The sequence below is a fragment of the Rhinichthys klamathensis genome, unplaced genomic scaffold, assembly GCF_029890125.1.
Source record: "Rhinichthys klamathensis goyatoka isolate OS25496 unplaced genomic scaffold, OSU_Roscu_1.1 h1tg000372l_1, whole genome shotgun sequence".
Lineage (NCBI taxonomy): Eukaryota > Metazoa > Chordata > Actinopteri > Cypriniformes > Leuciscidae > Rhinichthys > Rhinichthys klamathensis.
The window spans coordinates 1,602,453-1,622,245 of record NW_026606879.1 but is presented as its reverse complement, the minus strand read 5'-3'; the positions used below and the strand labels follow the sequence as shown (position 1 = coordinate 1,622,245).

Below are 19,793 nucleotides of genomic sequence, written 5' to 3'. Positions count from 1 at the left end.
AACCGTTTATCCCGCCCATCAGATTGAGCCCTGTCAATGATGAGTTCCCAGACCTAACATCTTGATGTAGGTCTGGCGTGCCAGGCTAGCTGCAATGCGTTTTACATAAAGACTTCAATATTTCTCGAGAAAAGGAGTTTTCCCATAGCGTAAAGCTATTACGCAATAAGAGGAACCTCTCGAAAGGGAACTAGCTTTTAATGTTGTTTATATGTCTATGTGGTGTTTTTAATATGCTTTAAGACAAACCATGTGAAAATTCATAAGTGACTTGAGTGCCGAATTGCAGAGCTTGTGCAAACATTTCCACATTGCTATGATCAGATTCTTTTCTTATGCTTTATTTAAAAATGCTTGCTGTTTTCTCAATTTTGTTGTGTTTATTTTGTTGTTGAGAGGATAGCGTGCAGGACATATTTACATATTCATCTAAACGGCGCTCTCAGCAGAGTGGGTGGCATCGGATGTTTGATAACAGAATATCGCTGCTCATGTATTTCCCACTTCGTTTTACCCCTAAGCGAAGGACTAAAAAGAACTTTGCCGTGAGTATATCAGGGCCTTAAAGGGTTAGTTCACCCAAAAATTAAAATTCTGTCATTAATTACTTACCCTCATGTCGTTCCAAACCTGTATGACCTTTATTTATCTTCGGGACACAAATTAAGATATTTTTGATGAAATCCGAGAGCTCTCTGACCCCTCCATAGAAAGCAATTTAATTACCACTTTCAAGGCCCAGAAAGGTGGTAAAGACATCGTTAAAATAGTCCATGTGACTACAGTGGTTCAACCTTCATTTTATGAAGCGATGAAAATACTTTTTGTACGCAAAAACAAACACAAATAACGACTTTATTCAACAATTTATTCTCGTCTGCGCCAGTCTCCTACGCAGTTTACGTTTGTAATGAAGTTAGATGTTATGGGAAGAATGAGGTGGGAACCGGCGAACATTTAAAGATTTTAATAATAAAATAAATCAACAACAAAATGAAAGTAAAAGACAGCAGCCCCTCACGGACGACTGCTGTCACATATAATAAAACAAACAAAACACAAGTCCAGGCCTGTCCTCTCTCGCCCTTCTCTGTCATCGCTCCTCCTTTTATGCTTCCGCTCCTCCATGAGAGACACGAGACCAGTGCGTCGCGCAGGTGTCGCTCATCAGCAATCACGCCACCGGCCTCGCGTCATTCTCCCACGGCCCTCGGCCTCGTCCTGCTCGCACAACATTGTAAATACAGTGCAGCGCTTCCGGGATCTACGTCAGAACACCGCCTCATTATTGGCCAGCTCCTGCGTTAGCACCACACGCATGAACAGCGTCGGCCAATACGGAACTGGCGTTCTGACGTAGAACCATAAATGACGGAGTATTTTAAGTCGATTTTGCTGCGATGTGAAAAAAATCCACCAAAATGTGCCAGCGCGTTCGTCGACCCCCGAGGGTTAAAGAAGCCCAGACCTTAAAAAACCTATTGGAGGAGCTGCAGCAACTTCAAAGTTTTCATCATAAAGGAATTTTAAGGGCTTTCACAAGTTCACACTTACATCAATTAAACAGAGTGAAGATTATGCGTATTTGGCGTGCTGTCCGGGGGGAGGGCTCCGAGCTCGGAATTTTTGCCCGAACCCAGAGTACTCCCCCCGTTGTTGTAAGAGTATTTTAGGAGTATTTATACAATCAACGACTCTTAACTCGTTGATTGGGTTGATTAACAGAGTGTGCTCCACTCGTGTCTAATTAGGTTTGATAACCTGAACCTGCTCCACATGTGTTTAATTAGGTTTAATTATCTGCACGTGCTCCTCCCGAACTTTGTTAATAAAACATCATTTCGCACCATAGTTCCTATAACTATTAGTGAAAATACCTGCTTTTTGGCAAGTTCGCACCACAGGAACTGGGAAAGATTTTACTTATGGGAATGCCTTTTGGGGGGGACTAAATTAGCTTCTACTCCAGAGTAGGGTCTAACCCAGCACAATAGGAACTACCAGTGACGTAACTGTACGCTGATTGGCCGACTCAAAACATATGAAATGCCAGCATCCGCCTGTCACACGTGTGTGCTATAAGTGCACAAAGATGAATAGTTCAAAGGAAACAGTCTTTATACCAATGCTGCACAAAACAAGCAGGAGAGGAGAAACTCAGGAAACACAACCACTACACTAAGATGAGACTGGACAAAGAACTGAACAAAACAGGGAGTATATATACACAGTCTAAATGAGTTAATTAATTTAATGACAGGTGAACGGAATCATGAATCACGGGAACAAACTGGCACGCACTAGGAATCTAGGTCAAACAGGCATGTCCTCATGGTGTAACAGTCCAGCTGAGGGAGGGTGGGGGTTCCAGAGGAGGTCGAGGAACAGGAGAGGGATGAAAACAGTCAGGGGCAGGCAAAAGAGTCCATGGGGGAGTGGAAGGAGGGAGGAGCCAGGGAGGAGCCAGGAAGAGGGAACCAGGCAGGGACCATGGCCGGGACCTAGGCCACAGCCAGTGAGATGTTCCATGGTGGAGTTGCAGGAGGAAGGAGACATGGTGGAGACCTGGGAGAAGGGACCAGGGATGCAATCTCCTTAGACAGAACCGGCCATGGTGGAGACCCAGATGGAGCCGAGGAGACACTGCTGGTCTGGAGAGTCAAGGTGGAGCTGACGGCTCTTGGGACTGAAGCAGAGGCGGGGGTCCGGGAGACCGCTGTGGAGCCAGTGCGTCAGATGACAACAGTGGAGCTGGAGAGAAGGAGGATGCCTGGTGTAGCCGAAGGGATGAATGACAAAGGTGTAATTGGATGCCTGACAAAGGCGGAGATGGGGGAATGAGGTAGCCTGGCGAAAATGGTAGGATGGCGGGCCAAGGTGGAGATGTGGGAGCATGCAGCCAAGGTGAAACCGATGGGTCGGAGGACCGAAGTGGAGTCTGGGGCTCAGTGGCTGGAAGCGGAGATGGGTAATCCTTATGCCTAGGCGGAGCTGGGGACTGGAAGAACTGGCTGGCTTTGGTAGAAGAGGTGGGAGAGGGAGTCTGGAAGGGATTTCTGTAGATTTTGAGCTGGCAGAAACCAGAGGGGACGCAGGAAACTCTGATCTGGGCAGAACCAGCAGGGGCATAGGAAACTCTTGAGTTGAGCCGAACCAGTGGGGGCATTGTCTCTGAGTTGGGCGGGACGAGTGGGGGAACCAGAAAACCAGCAGGGAATCCTCTGCATGGCCGATGGTAAACGCAGACTCATTGCTCACCAGCACACACTCTAAGAATTTGGTGAAGTCCTCATGATGACCAATTCCTGGGAGAGATCTTGACTGAAGATCCGTATGAAAATCAATTCAAATCGAAAGGAAACATTTTTCATAGCTCTGTAATTGTATGGTACTGCAGCTGTAAATGTATGATTTTTTTTCTTGCTTTACTATTTCTTTTATTATTATTATTATTATTATCATTAGTAATAGTAGTATCAGCAGTTGCATTTCAGTATATTAGTTTTATATTAGTATGTAGGCTAACACTTTTAATTTATAATGATAACAACCTGTGCTCTAAGGCCAATTCACACTGCCAGAAGTGCAAAAAAACACAGTTGCTGGGTTAGGGTTAGGGTTAGGGTTAGGTTTTACTGAGTCAGTGTTTTCACCCTGTTGGAACCTAACCTGGAATATGCTGTGTGTGTGTGTGTGTGTGTGTGTGTGTGTGTGTGTGTGTGTGTGTGTGTGTGTGTGTGTGTGTGTGTGTGTGTGTGTGTGTGTGTGTGTGTGTGTGTGTGTGTGCGTGCGTGCGTGCGTGCGTGCGTGCGTGCGTGCGTGCGTGCGTGCATGCGTGCATGCGTGTGTGTGTTGCTTGTGCCTGTTATAAGTTTGCGTGTTAGAAATACAGGAAATGTGAGAGCATGCAGGGGACGGAATAGACAAAGTGATTGTTAGAAGGCCAAGTACCCATGGTGTCATCAGGGTTAGCTGAGAGCATATGTGGAGTCGAACAGCTGGACAGACGTTTGAGATTTTGAGCAGAGGAGGTTCAGGCATGGTCAGAATCAGAATGTGGGAAAACTGCCTTTCACAAAGATGAGGTTATGGGTTTCCACACATACGTAGGCTGATGCATCCACCAGATCAGATATGCTGTCAGCTGTTGTGTGTCTGTCACTCAGACCCACGCCAAACAGCCCTGCTGGCATGAATAGATGCACTATGAGCTCTGAGTACAACCAGTGGGGGACTGAGAAGAAATGCTGTGTATAACATTTGCTTGGATTTCCCCTCAAATAACTGCAGTACTATTTTGTGCAGCTGCAAATTTAGGAATAAACAGTATGATGTTTATGTAAAAATGAGTAAAAATGAGTGAAGACCATACACAGTGATATAAGGACAGTACTGAAACTAATTTATTTTGGGTGTTATTGTTGTCACACAAATTTAGAAAATAATGAGATTTGTTCATACACTGAAAGTCAAAGAGATCTAATGTCGTTTAGACCACAACATTCTTAAAAATGTCTTCTTTTAAAGAAATAAATGCATAAATGGAGACAGCATATGATAGTTTTTGTATTATTCCAATTAAATATACTTATTTATATTATAATTTAAAAAGCTATGTGCACATGGTATTTAGATTCATCCACTTTGCATTTTATTGGAATTAATGGTCAAAGATTAATTGTTAATTTGATGGACAATCATTCATGAAAATTAAAAAGTAACCAAATTAGGTAAGTTACAAGCAAACAAGCACACTCCATACATGGATTCTATTCTCAAAAGAGGAGCATTAGTAAAACTGAGCTGCACATGGGCTAGACATCTGTGTTCTTGGAGCGTTGTCCATTGGGACACAAAAGGATATTGAGTGTTACTCACATTTTGGAGGGCAAGTAGAAGTGGCCAATGAGGTTCAACTATTAAAAAGAACACGCCTTCTGTCTCTCTCTCCCTCTATCACAATGAGCTAAGAGAAGGAAAGGATAGCTCATCTTGCATTGCAGTATTGCTTTGGCTACTTTTGCAAGACACACCTGATAGCATATTCTGAATGACTTGTGCAGCGGAAGAACTAGTGTATGTACAAAGATGAGGTTCAGCTGGGGCTTGACTCTCCTGTTGATTCTGGACATGGGTCCTCTTAATGCCTTTTGGTGGACCAGTCAAGGTGTCACAGAGGGCCCCACAGTGGACAAAGACAGTTCTGCCAGTGGAACGACCAGTGAGGACAAGGACATTGGTGATGTAGGTTCAGATATCATAGATGTAGCCAGAGGGATCCAAGGATTTGTGCAGAACTGGGACGAGAACCCAACTGTGAAATGGAATAGTGCTGTCACCTGGACACCTGGTATCTCCTCGAAGGATGGCCATTCGAAAAGGGGTAATGATAAGTATTTATCAGAGAAAGTCAAACATGAAATAAATGTCAAAGGTTCCTCAGGTGATGCCAGTGGGTCTGGCTTAGGCTCAGGGCCCACTTTGGATTTGGCTCAGGAAGGCAAAAAAACAACCAACCTTAAAGGGACGTGGGTTACTGACAGCAGGATTAGCATAATTAGTACCACCGCTTTCCCTAAGGATTCCACAAACTGCTTACCAAGAGGCCCTGACTGGCCTTTCTGTATATCTCATGGTGAAGTAAAATTTTCTCTACCTAATTTTTTTAACCACACTCGTGCAGAGGATGTGGTAGCTGTATTGAATGAATGGGATTGGCTCCTGCGTTCAGGCTGCCACCATGGTTTGGAATGGTTTTTTTGCCTACTACTGGCACCAAGATGCCATCAGCCCTCTGAAAATTCTGGGTTAGTCCTGCTACCCTGCAGGACATTCTGTGAGGTGCTGCTGGACAGCTGCTGGACAGTCCTACAGGAGAGGGGCCTGCCTGTGGCCTGCCACACCCTCCCAGAGGGACCAGAGCCTAGTCAGCCATGCATAACCGTTAGTAACCACAAAGGTAAAACTGGGATGCATCTTAAACTTGTGCTGCTTGCTTGTTGGTATGTGTTATTTATGAGTGTGCTATCTACCGTGAAAGGCACAGGTCACTTCCTGTCTGCCAGCGGTTGCTCTGCTACTGCTTTGCCAGGGATTAGACCAACATTTAGGGATATGCTAACCAGCGGAGAGTTTGCACCCATGCACATCTGCTGTGATGTGAGGTCTGCACCTGCATGCGTGGCTCAATGTGAATCCATTAAAATTATGTGCATGCATGAATACTAATTACATTATCATTCTTTTTACATTCTCAACGTTAAATTCAGAGTTCTGTTTGACCCATAGCTCATATTTGTATGTAAAACCTGTGCGCAAACCTTTTCAAACAGACATTATGATTCATCGGTACATTTGCACTTAAATATAAAATTTAGTATAAAATAAACTACAAGATTGTGGGAAAAAAAGAATCCTGGCGGTCTACATTTGTTATTATTAAAAAACAGAATAAGTAGTGCGCTACAATACAAAATTAAGTGGGTCACATTTTATATTAGATGTCTTTTTTCTATGTACTTACATGAAAAACAAATCACCCAGGTGTACTTATTCTGTTCGTGCTGTTTTGCAAAACACTTGCTGCTATTGAGGTGGGATAGGGGTAAGGTTTGGGTAAGTTTGGTGGTATGGTTAGGGATAAGGGAAGGGTCAACAAAGTAATAGATGTCATTACAGAAATTAGTTACAACTGTAATTACATGCAGGTATTTTTAAAATATAAATAAAATGAAAAAAAAAATTATGTACAGAATAAGGGAATTGTATCAAATTATTAATTTAAGTGTTAGTACATAGTGAAAGGCACTTAATACAAAATGGGTCCATTAAGTGTGTTGAAGCTAGTTCTGTGATTCTACACAAAATCCAAGTTGATCATGTATAGTAAAGGCTTATATAAAAGTTTATTGTAATTCGACTAGTTTCGAGAGTGGCACACTTGACTCCACTTGGAGATCTTGCTGCGCATGTTTGTTTAAAGAAAGTTACTAATACAGGAGAAAATCATTGTGTGGAAAACTCGTATATGGAGATGGTTTGGTTTAGTATGCTAATTACTGTGTGTGCAAGTTCCTTCTTAAGGAACAAGTTTGTCTCTTATACAGATAAGACCTCAGCCATGTTTGGTAGACCTCAGCCATGCTTGGACTAAAAATCAGATTATTGTGTGTCTATGTTTTTAAAAAAGGAAGTAACTTTCTTTGCATTCTGGGTATAACAAGATTCTCTCTGAAAATGACTGGATACTGGGCACTCTATGACCAAACTCAAGTGCCTTTATTTTTAGCTGTGAGGGACTTTTTGAATGATGTGCAAAAAGCGTTAAGAGTTTGATAGAAAAAAGGATTCATTGTGAAGACAGTTGTGAAGATCTGTTGTGAGGGGAGAGCAATTCTCATCTGACACAAAGTCTGCCTTGATCATTTAATGACCTTGCATGTTTATGACCAGCACTGGCATTGCAGTATGATGGCAATTAAAAAGGTTATTGCTCTGATCTAGCACTGTGGTCTTGTTGATAGCACCATGAAAATCCCAGAGTTCTCAGAGGCAAGCAACTGCCAAAAAAACATATTAAAGATTATCGTGCAGACCATGATGTAAGAGTTTTCTCTTCTTTTTTCCCCCACATCTAGCACTGCATCCAGGCTTCATAATTTAACAAGATTACTTTGTTTCAGTGCATTTTTTTAAGGTCACTTTGCATTCAGTGTGCTAGTTTTCCTTTATTTACCCTCAAAAATAAATTCATCAGTATGATTTGTCCAACAGTTTTTAAAGGGTGCTGAATTATAATAATTGGTAGTGCCAGCTGTTTCATGCTGGTAATTTTCTTGAGTAACTCTTTGTCTTATCTCCTGGGAAGCAGGGGCTCAGAGCATTTTTTGAAGGGAAAGTTTATCTTAATTTGGTCTCTTGAGAGTCCATGAGGTATCAGTTAACAGGATCCTCCGGTTACCACCTCATGCATTTAACTCCCAATTACCCACCCAGCTGTCAGTGGTCTGTGGATTTACGACCATTAAGCAACAATTTTACCTTACAAAGAAGTTTCCTGACAGAACAATTTAAAGAAAAACTAGGTTGACAATGCTTTTTTTTTTTAAGGATATTTGCATTTTTAAAAGTTTTCAGTGTTAATAGTGTCGAATGTTTGTTATTTTTTTGTACAATATTACTAAACTTTAATGTGTTTAATGTGGGTATTTAGTCATGATCTAGGCCTATCACAGCTGAAGGATACACATGTGGAAGACAGTCTGGAACAGTTGGCCAATGACACTAGTGCCCAAGGGATGATTTATTCATCAGCATGTTCATAATAGTTGTAGTACTGCACATGTTTCTTGACAAAAATTTCTTTATGCATAGATTTTTTAAGTAGTCCAGAATGAAAACTGACCAGAAGGCTGCTTTAAATTATTAGGGGCCAAGCACTGAAAGTGCGTAGGCACCTCTTGAAATCGTTGGCGTTCTTATTATTAGGGGCCAAGCACTGAAAGTGCCCATGCAGGCACCTCTTGAAATTGTTGGCGTTCTTCTTCTTCTTATTATTCATTATGGAAGTCCATGGCAGCCTATAGAACCGCTTGCGGGAAAGTTATGAAATTTCATTCATAACGTTACAAAACTTGGTATGGGTCATCGGCACGTTTCGGACCAAATATTTACATGTTTATAACTTTGGATTTGATTGACTTATTTTCACTGGAGTCATCTCCTTACATTCCTGAATCCGTGCAGAGTCTAACCAATACCAAACATGCTAGGTTTCACCTTATGGTTAGCATAATGTTGTAAATTAGCGCCTAAAAAACATTTGCCAATATCTTCGAAACCGTTAGACCAATCGAGACTAAACCACTGTGGGAAGTTCGAAAACATAGGTCGTTGGCAATATACTAATACCCAAATGTCAATATTTTGATAGTAAGTGGCAAAAAAATCCAATCAAGGTCGCCCATGGGTAATTTTTTATGCTCTCATACATATAAATGTCTATAACTCTAAAACAAAATGAGATATTTTCACCAAATTTGACACACATGTATGGGCTGCGCTCACTCTGAGAACACATAAAACTTGGTGGCGCTATAATTGAACAAAATAAGGACATTGCCATTAATTACAATATAATATCATAATATTAAATGCTAAACTTTATGAATGCATTGTGGCTCTTTAGCTATCAGGTTAACCATAAGCTACATTAGCATTAAGATATCTGAGATAACCTAATAAGATAACCTAATCTGGTTAACATGCTTTTGTGTGTTAATTCTTACACTGAAGCCTCTCCTCTGCAGTTTGGTAAGTCAGCGTCAACTGAGTGGCGCAAGCTGCTAAACCACGTGCCACGAGCCCCGAACCATTCAGGTCGTGGGTTCGAAACATGTGTGGCATGAAGCAAAAGTTTCTTCAGTTCTAGACATGGTGTCTCTCTGAAAAGGAGCTCAATAAATAAGACACGTGGGCCATATAAAAATTCTTAATTTTGAGTTGATTCTCACTTAAACTATGGAACATCGGCATCTTGTAATGGTAAATGCACGTCTTCCCAGTGGTGCAACGAAATAAGTGACAGGCATCTGAAACAGAGATAGTGGGTTCAAGTACCGTGTGGGACGACTTTAGAAAAATTGTGTGCAATATTGTGTCATTTTGATTCCTTTATTATTCAAGTGTTGTACTAATCTTTTTTTCTCTTGGATTAGAAATAAGTATGTTTTGTTCATTCTGTGTTCATTCTCATCTGAACTTCTGTTCATTTTGAGTTAATTTTCACCTGTACTTCTGAACCAGCTGTTTTTTCATTTATGTTCAATTTCTGCTGTTTTTGCTCTTCCTGCTCTACACTGCTGTTGCTACTTGCAGCTATATTTATTCTTCCGCTTCTTCTTTCGCCACAGAAGTCTATGACAGCCCATAGAACCACTTGTGGGAAAGTTATGAAATTTGTCAGACTGATAGAGGACAGTCTGACCATATCACCATAGCAAATTTGGAGTCTCTAACTCAACCCCTCTAGTGCCACCAACTGTCCAAAGTTTCACTCATGTTTATGCTAATAACTTTTGAACTGTAAGGGCTAGAAACAAAATTCTTATTTCCTCTGATTCCTTGGCTCAATTTGAATTAGAATTTTCTGATAAACCTACTTTTTAAAACTCCTCCTAGGCCTTTGCTCTGATTTTCATGAAAATTTAACCAGATCATCTTCAGACCATGCCGACAAAAAGGAATTCAAGTTGATTCGTTCTCGAACCGTTCTCGAATACGGAGCAAACTAATTTTACGTAGTGGTTACAAAAACAGACTTAAGACTGTATTTCCCCAATGCTTTATCGTATTCAGACCAAACTTGGTACATGTCCTCACAAGCATGACCTGATGCGACATGCTGCGTTTTGGTGCAGCGTCACCTACTGGTCTGGAGATACGAAAAACGTATTTTTTACCAATTAACTTTTTTTTTTTTTTTTTTTTTTCACATCTACCATTTTAGGCATCAGCCATTTTTAATTTTGCTACAAAATGCTGTATTTTATGAACGCATGAACGTAACGTTACGAAACTCTGTATGGGTCATCAGTACGATGTCCTGAAGGAGCCTGAGAAGTTTCGAACCAAATGCTTATAACTCTGGGTGTGATTGACTTATTTTCAAGGTAATCATCTCCTTGGATTCCTGAATCCTTGCTGAGTCCAATGATACCAAACATGCTAGGTTTTGTCGTACGGTTTGTGTAGCGTTGTGATTTAGAGCTTAAAAAACATTTGTCAATATCTTTTAAACTTTTAGACCGATCGAGACGAAATCGGGACAAAACATAGGTCGTTGGCTAAACATGTATGCCCAAATGTCAAAATATTAATAATAAGTAGCCAGAGATGTATAGTAACGAAGTAGAACTACTTCACTACTGTACGTAAGTACTAAAAGGCTGTATCTGTACTCTACTAGAGTATTATTTTTTCTCCTACTTCCACTTTTACTTCAGTACATATTTTCGATGAGTTTAATACTTCTACTCCGATAAATTTTTTATGTGCTGCGTCGTTACTCGTTACAATTATAAAAATGTTACGAATCATTCCAAACCCACATAATCACTGCCAGAGTGGTAGATGGCTCTGTCAACAGGTTTGATGAAGCTGGCTCATCATTGAGCGAGACAAGCGATCAAGAAGAGCGCGCGCGCTCGTACTCCCATTCTGCCTCTCGATCTGCTGCCTGCCTCCATTGAGAACACTTGAGATTTGTTAGTTTTTTTCGAGATGGAAGAACCAGAAACACCACCTTCAACTTCGAGTGATCGTGGCGCCGGTGGCGGTGTTTTCATTTGTTGGAGTGAAAGATAATTCATATAGAATGTGCGAGGACGCAGACGCACTGAATCGTTCTTTGTTTTTAATAGTTCAAAGTTACTATTAAATTTAATGTTAATACCTTGACAAACTATACATCATTAAAAAGATATCAGACTCAAGGTTTAGTATTTGACCACTATTTTATTCTGAGAAACTTATAGTGACAGTTATTTCTTAATTTGTGTCAGGTGTAATGATAAAATGAGTCGATACCTTTAATATGAATTATGAGCGTCAGCCGCTCCCATTAAAAAAAAAACCTCGCGTGTAGTCGTCATGAAAGCGCTTGACCAAACAATGTCCCTCAGGGCTTTTAGCTTGTGCAGTTAAATATTGATAGATTTTCATAGATTTACGTCAGATGTCTTTAGAGAGGAATAATATTTATTGAATTTATACCCAAAATGGGCCGATGTAATCATTATGAGCTTTGGATACTCTGATATACTGTATTTTCAATCCATACTGGCAGTCCGAGGGCGCCCTGTGCACATTAGTCCATATATGGAACACATGAAGAAGAGCCATATCATGTGACATTCCAGGAACTCCCTGAAATAAAAAAGCTTTCAGATATTGCTGTAACATGCAGATAAATACCTAATAAGCTGTGGAGAAAAAGGCACAAGCAGGGAGAAGGGTGAGATGCTTTACTACATAATACAATACTTGTACTTTTACTTTCAGTACTTGAGTAGTAAATCTTTTTTTAAACTACTTGCAATACTTAAGTAAAAAAAAAATTGAATACTTTAGTACTTCCACTTAAGTAGGGTGCTTAAAGAGCACTTCAACTTCTACTCAAGTCACTTTTTTGATAGAGCACTTGTACTTTTACTCAAGTCTGTGTCTCTAGTACTTTATACATCTCTGTAAGTAGCAAGAAAATGCAAACAAAGTCAGGTGTGAGTTATTTTCTATGTGTTTATACATATAAATGGCTTTAACTCCAAAACGAAATGAGATATTTTCACCAAATTTGACACACATATGTATGGGCTCACTCTGAGGACACATAAACAAATTGGTGGGATTGTGCCTCTTAAAGGGGTCATATAATGCCATTTTTGTACAAGCTAATATGATTCTTTAGGGTCTAAATTAAAAGTTTGTAATATACTTTAATTAAAAATTATCATTAATATTGTAAGAAAACAGTTATTTTACCTGGTCAAAAACAGCTCTGTTTTCAGCACGCCGTTTCAGTGCATATGCCTTTAAATGATCATGAGCTGTGCTCACTCCGCCCCTCTGTTCTGCGTACACGTTTATAACACAGTAACCATAACGCGTTGTTCAGTATAAACGTGGGATTATGAATTATATTGAGAACGTCGTACATAGAAAACATGCCGTAATGTACCCTGAGTGTAAACCTTAGACGCATTCATCGTGAAGCGTGCAGCTAGCAATTTGCAAAGATATAAATATTAATATAAAGGTTAATAAAACGTTACACTCACTTCAGTTGTTCTAGAGGTTCTGCAGAAACACGAACAGCTGGTACCGATCCTTTATTCAGGAGCAGCTTCTTAGCAAAACCAGCTTTATATTGACCCTCGTTTATAAAGCAGTCTGGTGAGAAATGATTCGCGCAAACATGAAAGCATTGACGTTGCTCGTGGGGAATATTCCCTTCGAAAACAAACTCAGCCACTGCGTCTTCAGCGGTTCGGATTTAGGAACATTAAAATAACTGCTGGGTTCCTTATTGCACCCAAGAACAGAACACCACAATCGCTTAGACGCCATTCTGCTCATAGACAGTGCTCCAGCATATCAACAATGACCGCGCCGGTCCACGCAGACTATGATTGACAGCTGGCTCACGAGCGAGGGCGGGTCTGTGTTGAAACGATGCTGTCATTCAACAATCACGGGAGGGGCGTCCGACCGTGTGACGTCACACGGTCGAACGGCTCGATTTGAGGCAGGGGAAAACATATAAGGAGATTAAAACAAAAACACTGGATGGATTTTTATCGTTATATGATGGTTGTGTACAGGCACTGCCAACACACATTTCAGTACAATCAACTTGAAAAAGTGCATGTACTTGTATATGACCCCTTTAATGGCACTACAATGTAACAAAATAAGGATATTGCCATTAATTACAATCTAATATCATGATATTAAATGCTACACTTTACGAATGCATTGGTGTACCCCTAAGAAAATCGATATTTCATCGGCACCATGCCTTGAGGTTACTCAAAATGTTTCGGGGCAGCACCACGTTGTGGTAAAAAAGTTATAACAAAATTTCCAAACATGCTAATAACTTTAGAATACATTTGCTTATTGTAATGACACTGATCTTATTTGCCTTACTCCCCTACGTCACCATCTTAAACCAAAACGAGGCTGTGGGGTATGGAAGTAACGTTGGCCCTCTGTAGGCTAACTACTGTCATAACGTTACCTACAATGTCGCCGCATTGTTGTGTTCCCAAATGTACTTCTTCCAAAAGAAAGAAATCATATACAGGTCAAACCTTCCATCGTTTCCCCAAAGATCTTGTACTTTGTCGTGAATGGATTCACAAAATAAGAAGAGATCCCGGTCGCCATTTCAAGGTAAGATATTAACATTAACTTACGATGCAAACTACGCTAACGTTAGCCATATTTACATTAACTAGCATAGAGATCGCTAGCTAAGCCTTCTGGCTAAATAGATATGGCTTGATTAGACACGAACCGGTCATTTTTAAGTTATAACGAGCGAGCCTGGTCAGCTAACGTCCTGCTGTGGCTAGCCGTGTCTTACAGCAGAATATAAACAAGACGTGACCTGTGCCTGTTTATGATAACCATTGCTAATCTAGACCAAGTTAAACAAACAACTATAAACAGTAACATCCAATTAATATCTAACGTTACAGATCCACGTGGACACAAAAGTATGTTCAGATCACTTCACAGAAGATTCTTTTTTGAGGACCCTGGTTGGCATACGAAAGTTGAAGAAGGGTGCTGTTCCAACATTGTTTGCCTGGACTGACAGGCCTGCAAGGAGGTCTATCGTCAGAGGAACTACAAGGTATTTTTCTGTGCAGTTACATTCTTAGTCCATAATGTTTTTAAGACCTCTTTTCATGTGACTAAGTTTCAGTAGTACTGCTTTCCAGTCATGCAACCACTGCAGTTGTTGAAGAGGATGTCCTGCAGGTTGATGTAAATTCCAATGAGTTAAGGTAAGTGACGTGTATCTCTGAACATAATTTTTTCCCCTACTACTATCTGATTGCTAGGATCAGAGGAATGCTGGGAGAAAATACAGTAGCTATCGACCCAATACACTCTCAGTGCCGTTTATTTAACAACTGAGCATCTTACAGGTGTCGTGCCGAAAAAGTGATATAATAAGTGTTTATAGCTTAATCAGTTTTGCTATGTAAATGACATTTACATGATTATAGGAAATAATTTAAGCCTGTTGTTGCCGATGGAATACGCGTTTGTATTTGGAAAACAGACTGTATCCTATAATAACATGACTTGAAGACATGAGCCTCTTTTGCAATTATCCTTATGACTCTGCATTATTTTACCTGCTGTGTACCAACCAATCCAGCCCTTTTGACCTGTTAAAGTACCTTTAAATGTCTAAAACAACCCATAAAATGCAGTATTCTACTTACAACAAAATGATGAAGACTCTACTTAAATAATGCAATCAATTTTCGGCAGACCTTCACTTTTCGGCACGACACCGGCATTAAGGCCTACCGGATTTAAACATTATACTCAAGAATTGCATTTAGGTCTGACACTTTCCCATAGTAATGGTTACATGAAAATCACTTTAGTTTTTGGCCAAATCAAAGTGAAATTAATTGTATTGATTTAATATTATCTGTGATAAAATACAGTAGACGAATCAGTTTTTCTAATCGGTGTTCTATTAGCTGCAAAGTGTAAAATAGACATGGCAGCAAATCAGGACCAAGCATAGACCATAGTGATTTGTAGTTGCTGAGCCTTCGGTTTTCTTTTAGTTTGGGGATGATATCCTGTGTAAAATGTAAAGTGTTAATGTGCAGCATAAGTTGGTGATATAGCCAGGTTAAGAGAGCTCCCTTTGTGACATAAAAAATTCTGGCTTTTGGCTCAACATACCTAGCTAACCCAATAACCTCACTTTGTAGTACACTCCTCTGTAGTTACCACTTAATCCTTTTGAAAAGCTAAAACATGAAAATGATACATATTGTACCCAGATATATTTCATTCTGTATGTGATCTAACCTTTAAAGAAGTAATATGTCGTTGCAGTAAACAATACTAAGTGTTAAAAAACTAATATTATTCTATATATTGTTGGTGGTGACAGCAGATTTCCAGAGCAGCTTATGTTGGAGGTGACTGCTACTGACCTGTTCTATTTAGGGAAATATCACTTTTAAGAGAAAAGCATTGTTTTGCAATTGACTGGCCTCAGATGGGAGATTGATCACTAGTTTAAAATTTGCTCTCCTAAAATTATGTCCCTCAATATTTTCTTGCCCTTGCAGTGCAGAGACGGCCCCTCCACACCCCGATCATGATTATGCTGAACTGCCCCCGACACTGGAGGAGCAACTTAAGGAAGCCCACCAGATCATCAACGATCAAGCAGAATTAATAGCACGTCTTCAAACCAAGCAGTTTCTCCTTTCAAGATGCTAAGGCGATGATAAGAACATCATGTTTTTCACAGGTTTTCCTGATTACAACACACTGAAAGCAGTGTTTATGGCCCTACAGCCTACTGCAGAAAACATGGTAGGGTGGAGTCAGGCACAGCGAATAAGGCAAGCTGACAGGGAAATTGTAAGGCAGGGGTTTAGCATTCCTAAACTGGCCGTCATTGACCAGTTTTTTCTATTTCTTTGTCGTCTTAGACAAGGTTTTCCTGAACAGGACCTTGCAGTGCGCTTTGATGTGTCACAGTCAACTGTGCAGGGTCTGTGTAACCTGGGCAAACTATCTATATTTCATGTTAGGATCACTTCCAATTTGGCCTTCGAGAGAAACTGTAAACTAGCTTATGCCTCCTTGTTTCCAAAGCACTTTCCCACTTACAAGAGTTATATTAGATTGTACAGAAATACATGTGCAGAGACCTAGTTCAAAAGTTCTCAACTCTGAAATCTACTCTCACTACAAAGGTAACACCACATTTAAGGGCCTAGTTGGCATCTCTCCCTCAGGTTTAGTCACATTTGTCAGTGACCTGTATACAGGTTCGATATCTGACAAGGAGATCACAAGAGAATCAGGGATCCTGTGTCGCTTCTAACTTCATCTCTGTTGGGCTCCTAATGAATGAACTGGGCTAAGCTAAGTGCTATCAAAGTTTCTCCGCGCGCCAGAGCGATTGATTGCACGCACTGAGACGAGAGAGGTATGTATCAACTCGTCTTAGTTAAGGGAATAACGTCTCAGGTTACTACTGTAACCATAGTTCCCTGAGAAAGGGAACGAGACGATGCGTCACTTGACGCCTTGGGAACGCCCCCAGCGTGAATGCGTCTGAGCATCAATGTCAACTAGTCCAATGGAAAGAATGAGCGTCACGGGCGGGTGACGTCATGACCAGGAAGGGATAAAGGCTCACCCGGTGAAACGCGGCATTAGCTTCAAAAAGTCGAAGCAAGCCGATCACAGGGAAGCAGGAAGTATGGCAGGGTGACGCATCGTCTCGTTCCCTTTCTCAGGGAACTATGGTTACAGTAGTAACCTGAGACGTTCCCTTTCGAGGGAACTCACGATGCGTCACTTGACGCCTTGGGAACGAGAATACCCAAAACGCCAGAATTCCAAGTACCTGAGTGTCAGTCTGTTGGAACTAAGCACTAAGCACCTGAGAACCTGGGGCAGCATCCAGGTCCAAACTGTAAAACCTGACGAATGTGAGCGGTGAAGACCAGCCTGCCGCATCACAAACGTCTTGGAGAGAAACCCCAAATAACAAGGCTTTAGAGGCCGCCATACCCCTCGTTGAGTGAGCTCTGACCACCAAGGGACACGGATGGTCAGAGTACTCGTATGCAAGTGAAATAGCCTCGACTATCCACTTACTAACCGTCTGTTTAGAAGCAGGAAGACCCTTCTTAGGTGATCCAAAGCAAATAAATAACTGGTCGGACTTCCTCATTGAAGATGTCCGATGAACATAAGTATCCAGTGCTCGCACTGGACACAAGAGGTTCAGCCTTTCCTGGTCCGCAGATGTAAAAGGAGGACAGAAACCTGCAGCACAATAGGCCTCGGAATAATGGTAGGCACCTTTGGAACATATCCATGTTTCGGGTAAGAATGCCTTGGCCATCCCCGGTGCACTCAAGGCAGGTGGGGACCGAAAGGGCCTGAAGGTCTGACTCTAATAGGGACGAAATAGCTAGCAGAAAATAGTCTTAAAAGAAAGGAACTTCTCTGAGACCAAATCTAAGGGCTCGAAGGGAGCCCCAGATAGGCCTTCTAGAACTATTGCAAGGTCCCAAGCCAGCACCCTAGTGCAAGTTGCAGGCCTCAGCCTCAAAGTGCCACGAAGGAAACGAGTGATCAGGGGGTCTCGACCCAAAAATGTACTACCCACCAGGGCGTGGAAAGCCGCAATGGCCGCCACGTATACCTTAAGCGTGAATGGACATAGACCTGATACAAAGCGTTCTTGCAGAAACTCGAATACTGTGTTTACTGAACAGTTAACCGGATCCCACTGACGCTGGTAACACCAAGAAGTGAAAAACTCTCGAAATAGTGAATATAGTTTCCTCGTAGCGGGAGCTCTGGAGCTTAGAATGGTCTCAACAACCTCGGTTGAGAGACCACTCTCTATGAGTTGGGCCCCCTCAGAGGCCAAACCCACAGTTTCCAAATCCCCTGCCGGGGGTGCAATATTGCATCCCCTGCCTGAGACGGAAGGTCTCTCCTGATCGGGACCTCCAAGGGAGGTCCGTCGAGGAGAAAAATTAGGTCCGTAAACCAAATTCAGCTCGGCCAGGGTGGTGCTACTAAATAGGCTTATTCCATCCTGGCGGAATCACTCCAGAACTCCTGGGAGCAGAGCAACAGGGGGAAATGCGTACAGACGTAGCCTCAGCCACGTCTGCACCATAGCAACCAGCCCCGTGGGGACTGGTTGAGTGAGGGATAACCAGAGTGGACAGTGCGTCGTATGCTGAGACGAGAACAAATCCACTTCTGCCTGGCCATAAAACTCCCATATTTGCTCCACCGCCTCGGGGTGGAGTCCCCTGGCCTCAGCCCCTGCCTCGACAGGGTGTCTGCTCCAATATTCTGGCCCCCCTGGAATATACACTGCCCTCAGACAGCGTAATTTCCTGAGGGACCAAAATAATAGGCCACCACCGTGTTGTCTGTGGGTCAAGAACCAGAGTTTCCTCCATATAACCAAGGCGCGGGGATACTGCCGCGTGATCTTGATCGTACGGAGTGGGTTTCCCCTCAGGGAGAACCCTCTGGTCCTGAGCCACCACTGTAAAGGTCTCACGTACAGCAGGTCAAAGGGTATCACATTGAACGCTGCTGCCCTGAGGCCTAACAGTCACTGTTTCAGAACAACACATGATGGCCCCTCAGGTCTGGGAGGAGATGTCTCAACGCATTGAAGACGACCATCATCTCTAGGCAATTCATGTGCCAAGCGAGATGATGACTCCTCCCAAGCCCTGAGCTGAGCGGCCTTCCAATACCGCTCCCCAGCCGGTGAGGGAAGCATCTGTCGAGATAGCAACTCGATGGCAAAGAGCTCCCAACACCGAACCCTGGGTTAAGAACCAGTGTTTCCTCCATATAACCAAGGCACGAAGGCACGGCCGCGTGATCTTGATCATACGAAGTGGGTTTCCCCTCGGGGAGAACCCTCTGGTCCTGCGCCACCACTGCAAAGGTCTCATGTACAGCAGGCCAAAAGGTATCCCGTTGGACGCTACTGCCACAAGACCCAACAGTCTCTCGAACTGTTTTACAGTGCGTGACTGGCCTAGCTTTAGCTCTATGGTGGCTGTCAGGATAGCAGCTACACGAACGGGCAATAGATTGGCCCGCATCGTCACTGAATCCCATACCACACCAAGGAAAGTGGTTCTCTGTACTGGAGAAAGAACACTCTTCTTGGCATTGAGCCTCAACCCCAACATCTGCATATGAGCGAGAACGACACCTCGGTGCCGAACCGCTAACTGTTCTGATTCCGCTAGAATCAGCCAGTCATCTATGCAATTCAGAATGCGTATACACTGCAGCCTGGCGGGGCCAGAGCTGCGTCTATACACTTCGTGAACGTGCGGGGTGATAGAGCTAGACCGAAAGGAAGTTCCTGATACTGGTGTTCTTTGCCCCAAAGAAAACCTCAGGAACCTCCTGTGCTGAGGGAGGATGGAGATATGGAAGTATACGTCTTTTAG

The 19,793-nt window shown here is 42.2% G+C and overlaps 1 protein-coding gene across 1 annotated transcript in view; it reads left to right on the top strand.

Annotated features, from left to right (window-relative positions):
• The first annotated feature begins 4,956 nt into the window (after positions 1-4,956).
• col18a1b (collagen type XVIII alpha 1 chain b) overlaps positions 4,957-19,793 on the top strand; it is a 73,552-nt gene continuing 58,715 nt past the window's right edge. The window contains exon 1 of the mRNA XM_056233617.1: positions 4,957-5,383. Within this exon, the coding sequence (XP_056089592.1) occupies positions 5,089-5,383 (295 nt within the window). The 5' untranslated portion in view covers positions 4,957-5,088. The remainder of the gene's footprint in view (positions 5,384-19,793) is intronic.